This window comes from Pelodiscus sinensis, chromosome 1 (genome assembly GCF_049634645.1).
Source record: "Pelodiscus sinensis isolate JC-2024 chromosome 1, ASM4963464v1, whole genome shotgun sequence".
NCBI classification, from domain to species: Eukaryota; Metazoa; Chordata; order Testudines; family Trionychidae; genus Pelodiscus; species Pelodiscus sinensis.
The window spans coordinates 135,338,042-135,353,420 of NC_134711.1; the positions used below are offsets into that span (position 1 = coordinate 135,338,042).

General features: G+C 47.4%; 1 protein-coding gene across 2 annotated transcripts; it reads right to left on the reverse strand.

The window, feature by feature from the left end:
* Positions 1-853: 853 nt before the first annotated feature.
* LOC142819006 (synaptonemal complex central element protein 3-like) lies at positions 854-7,553 on the reverse strand. 2 transcript variants are annotated; one of them, XM_075902792.1, is made up of 3 exons: positions 7,167-7,553; positions 5,980-6,088; positions 854-1,056 (listed from the first exon to the last, which is right to left on the reverse strand). In XM_075902792.1, exons 2-3 carry the CDS (start codon positions 6,086-6,088, stop codon positions 887-889), a joined length of 279 nt encoding a protein of 92 aa, XP_075758907.1. In that variant the 5' UTR covers positions 7,167-7,553; the 3' UTR covers positions 854-886. The 2 variants fall into 2 exon arrangements, with proteins under 2 accessions (XP_075758907.1, XP_075758910.1); XM_075902795.1 differs by lacking the exon at positions 7,167-7,553 and adding an exon at positions 6,799-7,160.
* Between the last annotated feature and the right edge of the window lie 7,826 nt (positions 7,554-15,379).

A 15,379-nucleotide genomic window follows, 5' to 3' on the forward strand; every position in this document is an offset into this window, starting at 1 on the left:
TCCCACCCCTTCCACCCAAGGCCCTGCCCCTTCCAGGGTGGCCCAGGGCCACTTCCGAAATTTTGGAAGTGGCCCCCATTAAAAAATTATTGCCCAGCTGTGTCCATGTGTGTGGTGTGTAGGGGGGGAGAAGGGGGATGGGCAGCATGGAAATCAATGCCTTTAATATGGCTTATTTGGTTTCTCTGCTCCAAAGATCTGCATTGGATAAACTGCAACACAGGCTACACCTTACAGAGGTGTAGCTGACACCTTGGTTTTGTTCTTTACACCTGACAGAACATTTTCCACTATGGTAATAAAACTGAAATAATTGAACACAGGCTCCATAAGCACAGTATAATTCTCACCAGCTACATCTAGACTGCAAGCCTCTTTCAAAAGAGGCTTTTTCAAAATTATCTTTTGAAAAAGCCTCTTGCGAAAGGGAGCGTCGAGACTACAAGCAGATTTTTTGAAAAAGTGAGCTGCTTTTTCGAAAGAGAGCCCAGACGCTCTCTTTCAAAAAAGCAGGTTGCATTCAATAGTACCTCTTTTCAAAACAGTACTTTCGAAAAAAGGCGTTATTCTTTGTAAAATGAGGTTTACTGTGACCGAATAAACTGCCTTGTTCTTTCGATTTACTTTTGAAAGAATGCGGCTGCAGTCTAGACACAGGTGAAGTTTTTTAAAAAAAAGGCCACTTTTTCGAAAAAACCATGTAGTCTAGACATACCTACTGTGTACAAATACAACTTCTTTATAAGAGAGAGAGAGGATTAAAATAGCTTTCTGAGACAATGTTGAGAAAAAATCCATAGAAAACTGAGAAAATCAAAAACTCTTTGAAATAATGAGTCTGGAATGAGCTATCTGTTGCAATTTCATTAACAGAGTTGAAGGCTGTTTATTCTTGTTTTTGTTCATTGCCTTTTGTTTCCTTCAGCATCTCTTTCCAATTCTTCTCCATCTCTTCTTTGCAGTTCAAGAATGCATCTTCCAGTTGCCTCATGGAGTTTGCTAAGTCTGGGTTGGTACGCATAACCACCATATCATATGCCATCCAGGTTGCCTGCACTGCAACAACCCAACCAATAGATATTAGATTTCAGCAATGTTGGGATGTCAGAGAAACAATTGATACTCAGGGGAACAGTAGTGGGAATGAATGGTTACCAGTTGTAATCATTGGCCGAGTGATCCTATAATGTAGTAAGTTGAGCAGGTGGCAATTTTTTCTGTTCACAGAAAAATCTGCAATTTTGAATGTTTCCCCATTACAAAATAGAGTGAAAATTAAATAAAAATGAAATTTCTCAAGAAATGCAATTTTTTGGTCAATCAAAATGTTTGTTTTAGTTTTGATTTTTTTATTTTACATTACATCAAATTTAAAATACTGAAACAAAATGTCATTTCAAAATGGAAAATCAAAACATTCTGTTCCAAGAAGGCTGAAATGGAATGTTTCAACAGTACCAAAACAGTTTTTCAATTTTTTTTTAAAACACTAAATTTCATTGAAATTGACAGTTTCTACAAACATTTTGCTTTTGATGAAAAAAGTTTGGTCAGAAAATTTGAACAAGCTGTAATAATAACCAAAGAGCACACTCAAGCTAGGTGCTCACAAATAAGAACATAAAAATGGCCATACTGGGTGAAACCAAAGGTCCATCTAGCCCAGTATCCTATCTGCCGACAGTGGCCAATACAGGCAGTCCCCGGGTTATGTACAAGATAGGGACTGTAGGTTTGTTCTTAAGTTGAATCTGTATGTAAGTCGGAACTGGCGTCCAGATTCAGCCGCTGCTGAAACTGATCAGTTTCAACAGCGGCTGAATCTGGACGCCAGTTCTGACTTACATACAGATTCAACTTAAGAACCCCAGGCATCCCCAAGTCAGCTGCTGCTGAAACTGATCAGCGGCTGATTCCAGGAAGCCCGGGGCAGGGGCTTCCTGTAGTCAGCCACTGGTCAGTTTCAGCAGCGGCTGACTTGGGGACGCCTGGGGCAGAGCAGCTGGGGTGCTGCTGGGTTGGTCCAGTAGCGCCGCCGCTCCTCGGCGCTACTGGACCAACCCAGCAGCACCCAAGCTGCTCTGCCCCAGGCGTCCTGATTCAGCCGCTGCTGAATCTGACCAGCAGTGGCTGAATCAGGACGCCTGGGGCAGAACAGCTGGGGTGCTGCCCGGTTGGTCCAGTAGCGCCCAGAGCGGCGCTACGGGACCAACTGGCAGCGCCCCAGCTGCTGTACCACAGGTGTCCGGAGCAAAGCCACGGAGCACGGGGGCAGCGGGACAGCCCAGACGCGCCGTGGCTGTCCGCTGCCCGTGTGCTCCGCGGCTTTGCTCTGCTTTGCCCCCCCCCCCCCCGTCCTCCTGGTCTGCAGACCGGAGGCGGGTGGGGGGGGCAAAGCAGAGCCAAGCAGAGCCAAGCCGCGGAGCACGCGATCAGCTGACAGCCCAGACGCGTCTGGGCTGTCAGCTGGCCGGGCGCTCCGGGGCTTGGCTCTGCTTTGCCCCCCCCATCCCCCTGGTCTGCAGACCAGGGGGACGGGGGGGGGGGCAAAGCAGAGCCAAGCAGCGGAGCGCGCGATCAGCTGACAGCCCAGACGCTCTGGGCTGTCAGCTGGCCGGGCGCTCCGCGGCTTGGCTCTGCTTTGCCCCCCCCCCCCCCCCCCCCGGTCTGCAGACCAGGGGGATGGGGGGGAGGGGCAAAGCAGAGCCAAGCCTCGGAGCGCGTGGGCAGCGGACAGCCCTGTCCACTGCCCACGTGTTCCGCCGCTTTGCTTCCTCTCCCTGGTCTGCTGGAGACCAGGGAGAGGAACCCCGTTCGTAACTGCGGATCCGACGTAAGTCGGATCCGCGTAACTCGGGGACTGCCTGTATAAGATGCCCCAGAGGGAGTGAACACAACAGGTAATCCTCATGTGATCACTCCCATCATCCATAACCCTACAGTGACAAATAAGTGTGCACATCTTTCCTTATCAATTCTATAATACCAAAACATTGTGAACAGCTCCAAATGTCTGAGCAGCCTTGACAGAGGCCAAGTCTACACCAGCAAGTTATTGCACAGTAAATCAGCCCCCAGTGCTGTAACTTTCTGGGTGTCCACAACTGGCAAGGTACTTAGTGCACTCTAAACCATCTTGGTGAGAAGTATAGAGCTTGATGCGCACTGTATACAGCTCTGGGATGCAAGTGTTGAAACTACTGTGTAGTACTGCATCATGAATGGCTTACAGCACCCTTCCCACAATGCCTGTTCTTGCCTCTCTGGTTATCTGTTTGAACTCTACTGCACTCAGGTGACCAACCCTCAGATTCTCCCTTTCCGTTCTTTTTGAAATTTGAAAGTCCCCTTCCTGTTGGCTCAGTGACATGTTGTGTGTTCTTTCAGCTTGTCATGCCTGTTCCATGCACCAGGAGATCCCCTGCTTGGAACCAGGCTAACGTGCTGGACCTCATCAATGTTTGGGAAGAAGAGACAGTCTAGTACTAGCTGTGCTCCAGCTGTACAAATTATGATATCTACAGTCACATCTCAAGATGCATGACAGAAAGGGGCCATGACCGAGATGCACTGCCGTGCAGACTCAAACTGAAGGAGCAGTGAAATGCCTACTAAAATGCACAGGAAGTAAACCACCACCCCAGTGCTGCACTCGCAACCTACAGACTCTACAAAGAGCTGAATTATATATTTTGAGGTGATCCACCTTCACTCCAAAACTCCCCGGCTACGTCTAGACTGCCATGATTTTGCGCAAATGCTTTTAATGAAAAAGTTTTTCCGTTGAAACCATTTGCAGAAAAGAGCATCTAGATTGGCACGGATGCTTTTCTGCAAAAGCACTTTTTGCGGAAAAGCATCCGTGCCAATCTAGACGCGGTTTTGCGCAAGAAAGCCCCGATCGCCATTTTCGCCATCCGGGCTTTTTTGCGAAAAACAGTTTTTAGCTGTCTACACTGGCCCTCTTGCGCAAAAACATTTCCAGAAAAGGGCTTTTGCCCGAACGGGAACGTCAAAGCATTTGCGCAAGAAGCACTGATTTCGGACAGTAGAATGTCAGTGCTTTTGCGCAAAATCAAGTGGCCAGTGTAGACGGTTGGCAAGTTTTTGCGCAAAAGCAGCTGCTTTTGCGGAAAAACTTGCCAATCTAGACACAGCTCCCAGGAATACTTCCCCAGAGTGGGCCAAGACAGGAGGAGGAAGTTGTGTTCAAGTGTGCTGAGAAGAAATGGGAACCAGAGGCAGAGGAGGAATTAGCATCCACAAAGGCTTGCAGTCAGGAGCTGTTTTGTACTCCTCATAAGGTAAGCCACTCGCAGGTCTTGGAGGCTGCGGATGATGCACATGGTAAGTGGATTGGGTCTCAAGAAGCACTCAAGTGACTTGTCGGGAGCAGGAGTGTTACATAAAGGAGGCTTTGTGGTTCTGTGTGATGTTGCCACCAGCACAGGATTGGTCAGATGGTGAACAGACCATTGATGCAATCACTTATATAATAGTAATCTGCCACACAGATCTCAGAAAATGCCATGCAGCTGCTGTGCCACCTGTCTCCGCAAATTAGCTGGCAAAGCAAACATGGTCTTTGACCCCTGAAGGCCAATGTTCCCTTGCCAATGTGCCATCAGCACGGAGGGGACGGGGGACCATCACTGCACAAAGACAAGCCGCATACAATCCAGGACGGAACTTGCAGTTGAGTAAAAGACACTCCTTTGCTTCCTTCTCACCATAAGCAGTGAAATATCTTCCAGGATGAATACTCTGTGTGTCCATTAGTAATGATGAAATGAGTGTCCATTAGTAACTTTCAGTCCCTCCCCCTCTCCAAGTGCTCTGGCCAAAGTACAGTACAGCCATGCGCAAATGAAAACTTGTGCTTTCCGGCATGAATAAAAATCCCTACCCAGCTGCACGAAGGGATTTCCCTCTGCCACTGCAGCAAAGGTTTCCCCTGCCCAGCTGCACCAAATGTTTTACCTACCCTGGTGGTGAATTCACCATTGTGGGGTTCCTGTATTTTATGTATGCTCACTCTGGGACAGTCAGGCAGTGCAAGGTATATGAACAGTGCTATGTCTAATGTTAACAATGGACCCTCTGTAACAATGCACGTCCCAGCTCCCTGACATGACACTATTCTCATATCTTGGTCGTTAATGCTTGTCATTCTCTGATTTTGGAGGTACCAGTTCTTCCATGGTTTTTGCAAACTGAATCTCATTGTGTTTATGTTCTAATTATGTTTTAAAGCTCTGTAAATTCCTTTTGTATTTTTTTTGTTCTCATTACCAACTTCTCCCACTATAATCTGAATTTCATTTATGACCTGAGCTATAAACACCTTCCAGTTAACTTTTTATGTTAACATTTGTTGTCACAGTCTGTCAGATGTGCTCTACAAGATGTATTCTTCAATTTAATACACTGTGGGCATTCTTAGATCTCAATCTCATTAATAGATTTTGGTACAGATCTCTTTCTCCTCTTATATGTTTCTGCTATACAGAGAAGTTTGAAGTCCACTCTCCTTTACCCTTACATGTTTACCGCTATTATTTCTATGCACTGCTATAATGCTCGTGTAACGGAACGGAATGGAACCTCTCTATATCTTGAATTATAAAGCCAGCTGGCTCTCATCTAAAGCAGTAGAGGAAACTCATTCTTTCTCTCTGCAAGTGGTGTACATGTTACTACATGAGATCAGTGGCAGATATAGGGCAGGGCGAGCAGGGTGGCCTCCCCAGGCCCTGCCCTTCAAGACGCCCCACGCATGTGCCGTGTCAAAGGGGGGGCCCCGCGAAATTGTGCTGCCATGGGCCCCGCAAAATCCTCATCTGCCCCTGCATGGGGCAATGAACCTCACCCAATAGATGCATAGGTTATACCTGCATGCTCTAGCAGCAAATGCAAAATCTATCCTTCAAAAAAAACAAACAAACAAACAAACAAATAAACAAAAAATCTAACCCACACCTGATAGTTTTTCCATTTCTTCTAGCAGTTTTTCTAAGTCCCTGTTCAGGTCCTCCAGCATTTTTACCATGTTGTCATAGTTTCTTTCCTGAGGTTCAGATTTGGCCATCTACAAGAAAAGCAAGAATGGAGCAGTTTGGGGGAGTAAGGAAATAAAGCTTTTTCATACAAAGGGGAAAATAACATTTTAAATTGTATCTTTAAAAGTAAAAATGAATATATTAATGTCCTAGATTCACTTGCTAAATTCATTTAGCGCTTGAAAAACAAGTAGTTCTGTGGCACCTTGTAAACTAACACTCCCGCTTATCTGATGAAGTGGGTTTTGCCCACGAAAACTCATGATACTATATGTATTTTTGTTAGTCTCTAACGTGCCACAGGATTACTTATGGTTTTACAGACTAACATGGCTACTCCTCTGAGACTAGTTAGCTTTTGGACAATGCTATGAGGCTCTTGTGTGTTGCCTAGCACTTTAAATTCACTCTGAAATCTAGTTTTGGACACAAAGGTCAGTTGCCTGCAGCATCAAGCCTGTGTTCTTTGTGAACTTTATAAGTCACTGTAATAGACCAGGACATTAGCAGATCCTTTCTAACCTTCTACTTTCCTCGATTGGATTCTTCATCTGCCTGCTCTGGCAGTTGCCAATACCTGACACTTGTGAGATCTCCCCAATACACTAAAGACAAAGTTGAGCGTCAAAAGTTAGGCACTTATGTACCATATCTGGGCACCCACATAAATACTTGATTTGTAGAGATGCGGAACCTCCACAATTCACTAACTTCAGCAGAAATAGCAGGAGCTCAATACCTGAAAATCAGCCCTCTTCTGTAGGTGCTAATTTCGGGCAATCACCTTTCGGAATGCTGGTACTGGCCCATTAAGACCCCTGGGACTTTGGGGGAAAGTTCTAGGGGGACTAAATACTAAATTAATGTAGTTGCTCTGATTCTGCCTTGTTCGTTTTGTTGGTGTTTTTTGTCTGGTAATTTCTCAGTACACTTGGCGGGCACCTTTCTCCAGCTCTTATTTTGAATGAATATTGTCCGTAGGGATGTTGATTTTCTGACTAGAGGTAAAGGTGTTTTAAGGAAGTTAAGATTTCCAGCCGAAAGCCTCTGATGCTCAAGGGCGCCAGGCCCGTCACGCGGGCTCCTAGCAGGGCGGCGCAAACGCACCTTCCCCAGGGTCCTTCAAGGAAGTGTGAGGCCGGGCGGCACCTGCGCGTTTCACCAGAACACGCCCTCCCGCCACAGGCCGCCGGCGCCTGTTCGCAGCGTCCCCCCGCGCAGAGGCAGAGGCGGGCGTCGGGCGTCACCCCCAGCCGGCAGGGGCAGGCGCCCGAGCAGCGCGCGCAGACTCTGCTCTGCCCCTGCCGCTCCGGAGCGCCCGCGAGCCCCCGACTCCCGCACCCAGCGAACGGAAACTGGCCCCGCCCCGAGCCAGACCCGGCCCACGCGCCTCTCGCGAGCCAGTGAACCCGGAAACGAGGCTCCCGCCAGGCCCCTCGCGGCCAGCGCCTCAGCCGCCCGCTTTCCCGCCCAAACCAACTGTCTCCGCCCCGCGCGCTTCCCGTGGTCGCACGTGTCTGCTGCCTCTCGAACTGTGGGGAAATAAAACCAGCGCGCGGAGCTGGAAACCAAAACCTGATGCCCCCTTCCCAGCCTAAGCCGGTCTCCTTGGCCGCCTCACGGGCTCGTCGCACAATAAAATGCCCGTTTCTCGGATTAGAGGGAATGAAAAACAGCAGCGGGAGGGCAGCTACTGGGGCGCTGGGCTCCTCCGTGTTGAGGCGCAGGGCAGGGCACGAAGGTTTGCGCTGGCTTGATGCTCTGCGCCACGTTAATTAAACTAAAGGCTTAATTGCTATTGAATTGCTACCGAGCTGGCTCTGACGGGCGAGAGCCCAGCACCCCCCAAAACACTTCCCGAAGGTTGTGTTCCTGTACTGCAGCCCCCCAGCTCGTGCGCAGGCCAGGCTCTCAAGTGACTGGTGCAGTTCGTCTGGTGTCTGGCTTTGCTGTGCTGGGTCGGGCCCTTGGCCTGTGATGTGCTTCTTGCCAAGCTGTATCTGCAACCATTGCTCAAGCCCGTCTGGGGTCATGACTGCTGCTGTGCCACATGATCAAATCTTGGGTCCATTTAATTGTCTCTCACCCACTGCCTATACTGAAAAGCCTGAGATGTTCCTCTTCTGTGACACCACATTTCCTGTTTCTTGCTCCCATTTCACACACACACTTGGTTTCCTGTTCCCTTTGAAACAACTGACATTGAATAATTTTCAATTAAAAGAATAATCTGTCCCTGATTTTAAGCGAATTATAATAAAACAGTGGTTGAAGGACTGATGAATTAAGATGTATTTTCTTGCATACTTCCTGGAAAAGATACATCTCGCTACTCTCTATGCAGTTTAGTTCATGTCCCTTTCATGGCTGTGGCTGTTGCAGCTCCACAACTTGGGGCACTGATAACTCTGGTTGCACTAGGAATCCTGTGATTTTGGAACCTACCCCCAAAACTACAGAAATCTCTGAAAAGCTAAGGCTATGTCCACACTGCTTACCTTACAGCAGCAAGGGATAAAGTGTAGCCATTCTTGGTCTGCCAGAGAGAGCTGACCTGCCAAGAGATTGAAAACCATCCCCAATGAAGGGTGGTAGCTTTGTTGGCATGAGAGTATGCCCTGATGACAAAGTGCTATACACACCAGCACTTTTTGTCAGTAAAACTTTTCTCAGTGTGGAGTCCTGGAGATGCATGAGAGGAGGCTGTGGGGCCACGTGACTCCCCCTCCCCCCGACATGCTGTGGGCGGAAGGAGAAAGGGGCCATTCTTCACAACTCTCTATCACTTCCCTGCTGGCCACTCCTCACATCTCTCCATCACCTCCCTGCTGGCCACTCCTCACATCTCTCCATCACCTCCCTGCTGGCCACTCCTCACATCTCTCCATCACCTCCCTGCTGGCCACTCCTCATCCCTCTCCATTGCCTCCCTGCTGCCCACTCCTCACACCTCTCCATCACCACTCCTCTGGCCACTCCTTATGCCTCTCCATCACCTTCCTGCTGGTCACTCTTCATGCCTCTCCATCACCTCCCTGCTGGCCACTCCTCATGCCTCTCCATTGCTGCTCCATTGACTGCTCCTCATGTTTCTCCATCATCTCTTTGCTGGCCACTCCTCACACCTCTCCATCGCCTCCCTGCTGGCCACTATTCATGCCTCTCCATCGCTGCTCTTCTGGCCGCTCCTCATGCCTTGCCATTGCCACCCTGCTGACTTCATTGTGCTGCCATCGCTCTGCTGTCTGCTCCTCATGTCACCAACCTCTGCTGGCTACACATCTCCACCATGGACCTGTTGGCTCTCAGTCACCAACTGCTTGCTGTTTCCACTGGTTTGCGGTGGATTTGGATCTGGGCCAAACCTCATGATTTCAGCTTTCAGTGAGATCAGCTCTCAACCCAAAGTACAGTCCAGCCACAAGAGATTTCAGCATCCTCTAGAGTAAATTTAAATAATAATAAAGACTCCTTATGGAGCCTTTCTTTAGCTCTATCATTGAAACAGTGGGGAGAAACAGATTGAGCCAGTCTTACAGTATGGCGGGCCTGTAACCTGCTGACTCAGAGTCCTGCCCTCCTCAGCTTAAGCTCACAGGGTTTATTGATAATGACAGTGTCTCTCTCCTTTGTGCCAGGTTAAGCACAGACTTTTTTCTTTTGTATTCCCACAATAATTACAGACATTGCAATTAGTATTAACACAATTTATGACCCAACACCAGTCAGGCTGATTACAATGAGCAAAACACTATTCAGTTACAAGGAGCAAACCACCATTGAAACAGCCGAATATTTAACACATTGAAGCAAAGCAGGGGTAAACAATATTTACATAGATACACCCAGAGTTTCTCTCCCATTCCAGCTGTCTATAATGGAAGCTTTCATTCATACCCTCTTACACATCTATGAAATGGGTAACATTTCTAAGTAGAAATTGGAGACTATATAATAATCATCTTAATAGTGATGATGATGGTAATGAAAATGATTCTCTCCCCACCATGAATTGTTCTCTTACAGCCTTGAAAATGTGGACCAACTATGGGAACCATTATGGTGCCTGAGTGCTAGAGGGAAAAAAGATATTTGATTAATATTGCCAGTGTTTGTTGAGTGATTCATTAACTGGACATCACTCTACCAGCCGGTTGAGTGCAAAAGAAAATTTTTGTATAAATTGTTATATGCAAAATAAAATATTGGCCAAGTCAACCAGCTTTAGTAAACAGAAAATGATGCTTCAGGATAGGGAAAGAATGAGTTATTATTCAGTAGCAATGATTTTTTTATTCCACTGGGTGGCAGAAGAGCATATTTTTAAAATCAGGGATCATGTTTTCCTTCTTGAGATAAAGTGTTATAATTTCCAGTGCTGGGTTTAAATTGGCATAAATGAGAGCAGAATCAAGCCATACTTTACTTAGAAGGCAACTGATCACTCTATACATTTCCTGTGGAGAGTCTTTGAGAGGTTTTCATTCACGTATGAGAAATAATCTCTCTACTGGAAGTATTTCCTATTGCTGAGTGACATTTTCCAGTTTGCTTTTGCTAGTGAACTTTGCTTGCTGTCAGTAATAAGAAAAGTGGAAAACTTACCTTCAAACTCATATCACAACAAAATGTGTCTCTGTAAAATAATTTGCATTTTTTTCTTATCCTTTATTTCAGATAGTTTCCAATGGTAAAAACAGAAGCAATTAATAAACTGACATTTTAATAATTTTTTAAATAAATTAATATGGCTTTTGTAATGGTTTCTCCAGAATGTCATATGATTTTTAACCCTTGGGTTGAACATAGCATACATGGAATGCAGCAGTGAACTGAACCATTATTCACAAACAGTTACCAATGGTTTGATAAATAATTATGAGGCTATGGATGACAGCCAGAATAGTTTTTGTTTGTTTGTTTGTTTGTTTTGTTTGGACTGGTCTACACAATGTTTTGTAGCCTATGTTGATTAGGAGTGTGATGTTGTATCTATCTAGTCACCAGTACGAGCCCTAGTGTGATTGCAGTTGTATCTATATATGGGTATGAGGGCCTTACACTAATATAGACTGTTCCTCTACCACTACCACCATAGTTGTACTGATACAAGGCACTCTATACTGCAGTAACTGCACCCACATCACTGGGGTGTTGTGCACTATACTGGCATAGTTAAAGGGATAGAACTTTTGTCTATTGACAAGAGTCTATACTTTTCATTATACACGTGGCATGCTAAGACATCTGGTATTATTTCTGCTACCCTGTTAAACAATTGAAATATTTTAAACTGCACAATGAATAGTGATTAGCAGAGAATAAGTGATTCATGATATTTTGGGATTCATTAGCATTTTCACAATTTTCTACAATTGGCCTCAAGCTTACAAATAAAATGATATTACCCCATGCAGTGGCAACATGTGGCCCCCTTGTTCCCTCCCCGCTCCCATCCCTGCCCTGCCCTTGCTCCACCCTCCCCACCCGCATTTTCCCAGAACTCCCCAGAGTGGTAAGAAGCAGTGCCGCACAGCCCTGCACCTTCTCCACTGCTGGTGGGTGGGTGAGCGAAGCAGGGGCTGCAGCATAGCATGGCACTGTGGGTGCTGGCCCTCCTGCTTTGGGGGTGCACTGGCCAACCTTGCTCTACCCTAAGAGGCTGCAGATTTCAAATCCTGTAGTCCTGCTTTTCACAAGGAGTAATGCTATTCCTGACTCTGCACATCAAAAATGGTAGGCAACCTTCTTGGCTTAGCAGAGAAATCCTTGGTGAGCTCAAACACTAAAAGGAAGCTTATAAGAAGTGGAAACTTGGACAGATGACCAGGGAGGAGTATAAATATATTGCTCGAGCATGCAGGGGAGTTATAAGGAAGACAAACGCTCAGTTGGAATTGCAGCTAACAAGGGATGTGAAGGGTAACAAGAAAGGTTTCTACAGGCATGTCATCTATAAGAGGGTGATCAGGGAAGATATGAGGCCCTTACTGGATTAGGGAGTAACCGAGCTCTGATCTACACAAGGGAGTTGTTTCAAAATAACTCCTCTTATTTCAAAATAATAAACAGAGCATCCACACAACCAACCCCATTATTCTGGAATAAGGAGCTGGTTATTTTGAAATAATAACTCCTGCTTTTCAAGGGGAGTAACACTTCTTTCAAAATAGTTATTTCGGAATAGCAATAGTGTGGATGCTCCACTGCTGCTATTTCGAAATAACTACTCCACAGAGTCATTCAGGGTATGTCTACACTACAAAGTTAGTTCGAACTAACGGACGTTAGTTCGAACTAACTTTCCTAGGCGCTACACTAGCGCTCCGTTAGTTCGAACTTAATTCGAACTATCGGAGCGCTTAGTTCGAACCAGGTAAACCTCATTTTACGAGGACATTTTACTAGCTAGTTCGAACTAAGGCTGTGGCCCTCTAGGGCTGTGTGGCCCTTTAGTTCGAACTAGTGGGAGGCTAGCCCTCCCCAGGTTTCCCTGGTGGCCACTCTGGCCAACACCAGGGAAACTCTATGCTCCCCTCCCAGCCCCGGACCCCTTAAAGGGGCACGGGCTGGCTATGGTGCCCGTGCCAGGTGCAAGCCTGCCAGCACCCAGCTAGCAGACCCTGCACCTGGCACGGCACAGAGCCACCCACCCGATGCCCCCCAGCCCACCCCCTCTTGCCCCGCGGGACCAGGCTGGCGGCTCCCGGGAGCTTGCCCTGGACCGCAAGAGGCGGGCACCTTCCTGGGCTAGTGCGGACATCGTGGACCTCGTCCACGATCTCCGCACTAGGCACAGGAAATTGGCCGGCTAGGGCAGGAGAGCTGCCAGCCTGGCCACCCAGGAGCAGGTGTGCATGAAAATCAAGGGGGGCCACTGAGACCCCCGACCCTGAGCCCTGAGCTTACAATGGCCGTCCTGGGTCAGACCAAAGGTCCATCTAGCCCAGTAGCCTGTCTGCCGACAGCGGCCAACCCTAGGGACCCTGGAGGGGATGGACCGCAGACAGTGACCAAGCCATTTGTCTCATGCCATCCCTCTCCAGCCTTCCACAAACTTTGGGCAGGGACACCACTCCTACCCCCTGGCTAAGACCACTCCATGGACCCAACCTCCATGACTTGATCTCACTTCCCTTTCAACTCTGTTCTAGTTGTAGCCTTCACAGCCTCCTGCAGCAAGGAGTTCCGCAGGTTTACTATTTGCTTTGTGAAGAAGAACAACTTTCTCTTACTAGTTTGAAGCCTGCTACCCATTCCTTTCCTTTGGTGTCCTCTAGTCCTTCTTTATGGGAACTCAGGAAGAACTTTTCTGAATGCACCCTCTCCACCCAACCCCTGCTTTTAGAGACCTCTATCCTGTCCCCCCTCCGTCTCCTCTTTTCTAAGCTGAACAGTCCCAGTCTCTGTAGCCTTTCTTCATCTGGGTCCTGTTCCCAACCCCTGATCATGTTAGTTGCCCTCCCTTCTCCCAGCCTTTCTCTTCCCCCTCCCACCTCCTTTTCCCAGTCTCCCCCAGTTTTTTTCAATAAAGACAGAGTCAATGTTGGAAGAAACGTTATCTTTATTTTGTACATCAATAAGAAGGGGGGCTAGGGAAGGGTAAGTGGAAGGAGGTGAGGGAGGAATGGGGTACGAGCCCCCGATGGGGAGGACTGGGCTGGCTCTGCGGGCTTCTGGGGGTGGAAGCTCTCCTGCAGCCCCCCAATTGCCCCCTCTCCCCAGATGGCAGCTTGCGGCAAGTGCAGCCAGGCTGATGTCTGAGTGGTGTGATGTGCCCAGTGTGGGTACTCCGAGCACTCCAAGCCAGAACTTCTTTGCAAGCGGGGCACCCCTTAGAACTGTGTGTCCGGGGTGGGGGTCGGGACCCTTTAAGCGCAGCCCTCGGCTAGCCTGAGACAGCATCTCCATGCTCTAAGTCCTCCTCTGATGCCCTGCCGGCACTGCTTCCGGCCATCCTTAAGCCCTGTTCAGAGTCCACTCAATGTGGACTTGCTAGTTCGAATTAGCAAAACGCTAATTCGAACTAGTTTTTAGTTCTAGACGCGTTAGTTCGAATTAGCTTAGTTCGAATTAACTAATTTGAACTAAGTTAGTTCGAACTAGCGCTGTAGTGTAGACGTACCCTCAGAGTAATTATTCCCCAGTGCTTCCTGGGGCTCTATGTTGAGGTGGTATATCCACATTAAGGGAGCCTGCTTCAGACTGATTTTGAGGCTTCCCTTTAGTGTGGACACACTATACCAAAATAGTTATTTTGGAAGTTAGTATTACTATTATTTCGTAGTGTAGACATATCACTAGTGACAGGTAATGTGGGAAAAGCTGAAGTATGTAATGCTTTTTCTGCCTCTGTCATCACAGAGAAGGCCAGCTCCCAGACTGATGCACTAGGCACCACAGTATGCAAAGGAGGTGGGCAGCCCTCAGTGGAGAAAGAACACATTAAGAACTCTTTAGAGAAAGTACACATACACAGATATATGAGGCCAGATTTATTGTATCTGAGAGTGCTGAGAGAGCTGGCCGATGTGATTGCAGAGCAATTGACTGTTATTTTTGAAAACTCTTGGAGATCGGGAGAGATCCTGGATGATTGGAAAAAGGCAAATGTAGTGTCCATCTTTAAAAAAGAGGAAGAAGGACAATTCAGAGAACTACAGACCAGTCAGCCTCATCTCAGTCCATGGAGAAATTATGGACGGCATCCTCAAGGAACCCATTTTGAAGCACTTGGAAGAGGGAAAGTGATCAGGAACGGTCAACATGGATTCACCAAAGGCAAGTCATGCCTGACCAATTTGATAATCTTTTATGATGAGGTAACTGGCTCTGTGAACATGGGGAACTCAGTGGATGTGATATACTTTGACTATAGCAAAGCTTTTGATGAGATCTCCCATGGTATTCTTGCCAGCAAATTAAGAAAGTATGGATTGGATAAATGGAAATTAAGAAAGTATGGATTGGATAGAAAGCTGGCTAAACTGTCAGGCTCAATGGGTAATGCTCAACGGCTCAGTGCCTGGGTTGATGGTTGGTGTCAAGCAGAGTGCCCCAGAAGTTGTTTCTATTCAATATCTTTATTAGTAGCCTGGATGAGGGGATAGATTGCACCCTCAGCAAGTTTGTGGATAACACTAAGCAAGGTGGAGAGGTAGGTAAATTGGAGGTCAGGGATAGGGTCCACAGTGACTTAGACAAATTAGAGGATTGGGCCAAAAGAAATCTTCTGAGGTTCAACAAGGACAAGTGCAGAGTCCTGTACTTGGAACAGCAGAATCCCAAGCACTGTTGCAGGCTGGGGACTGACTGGTTAA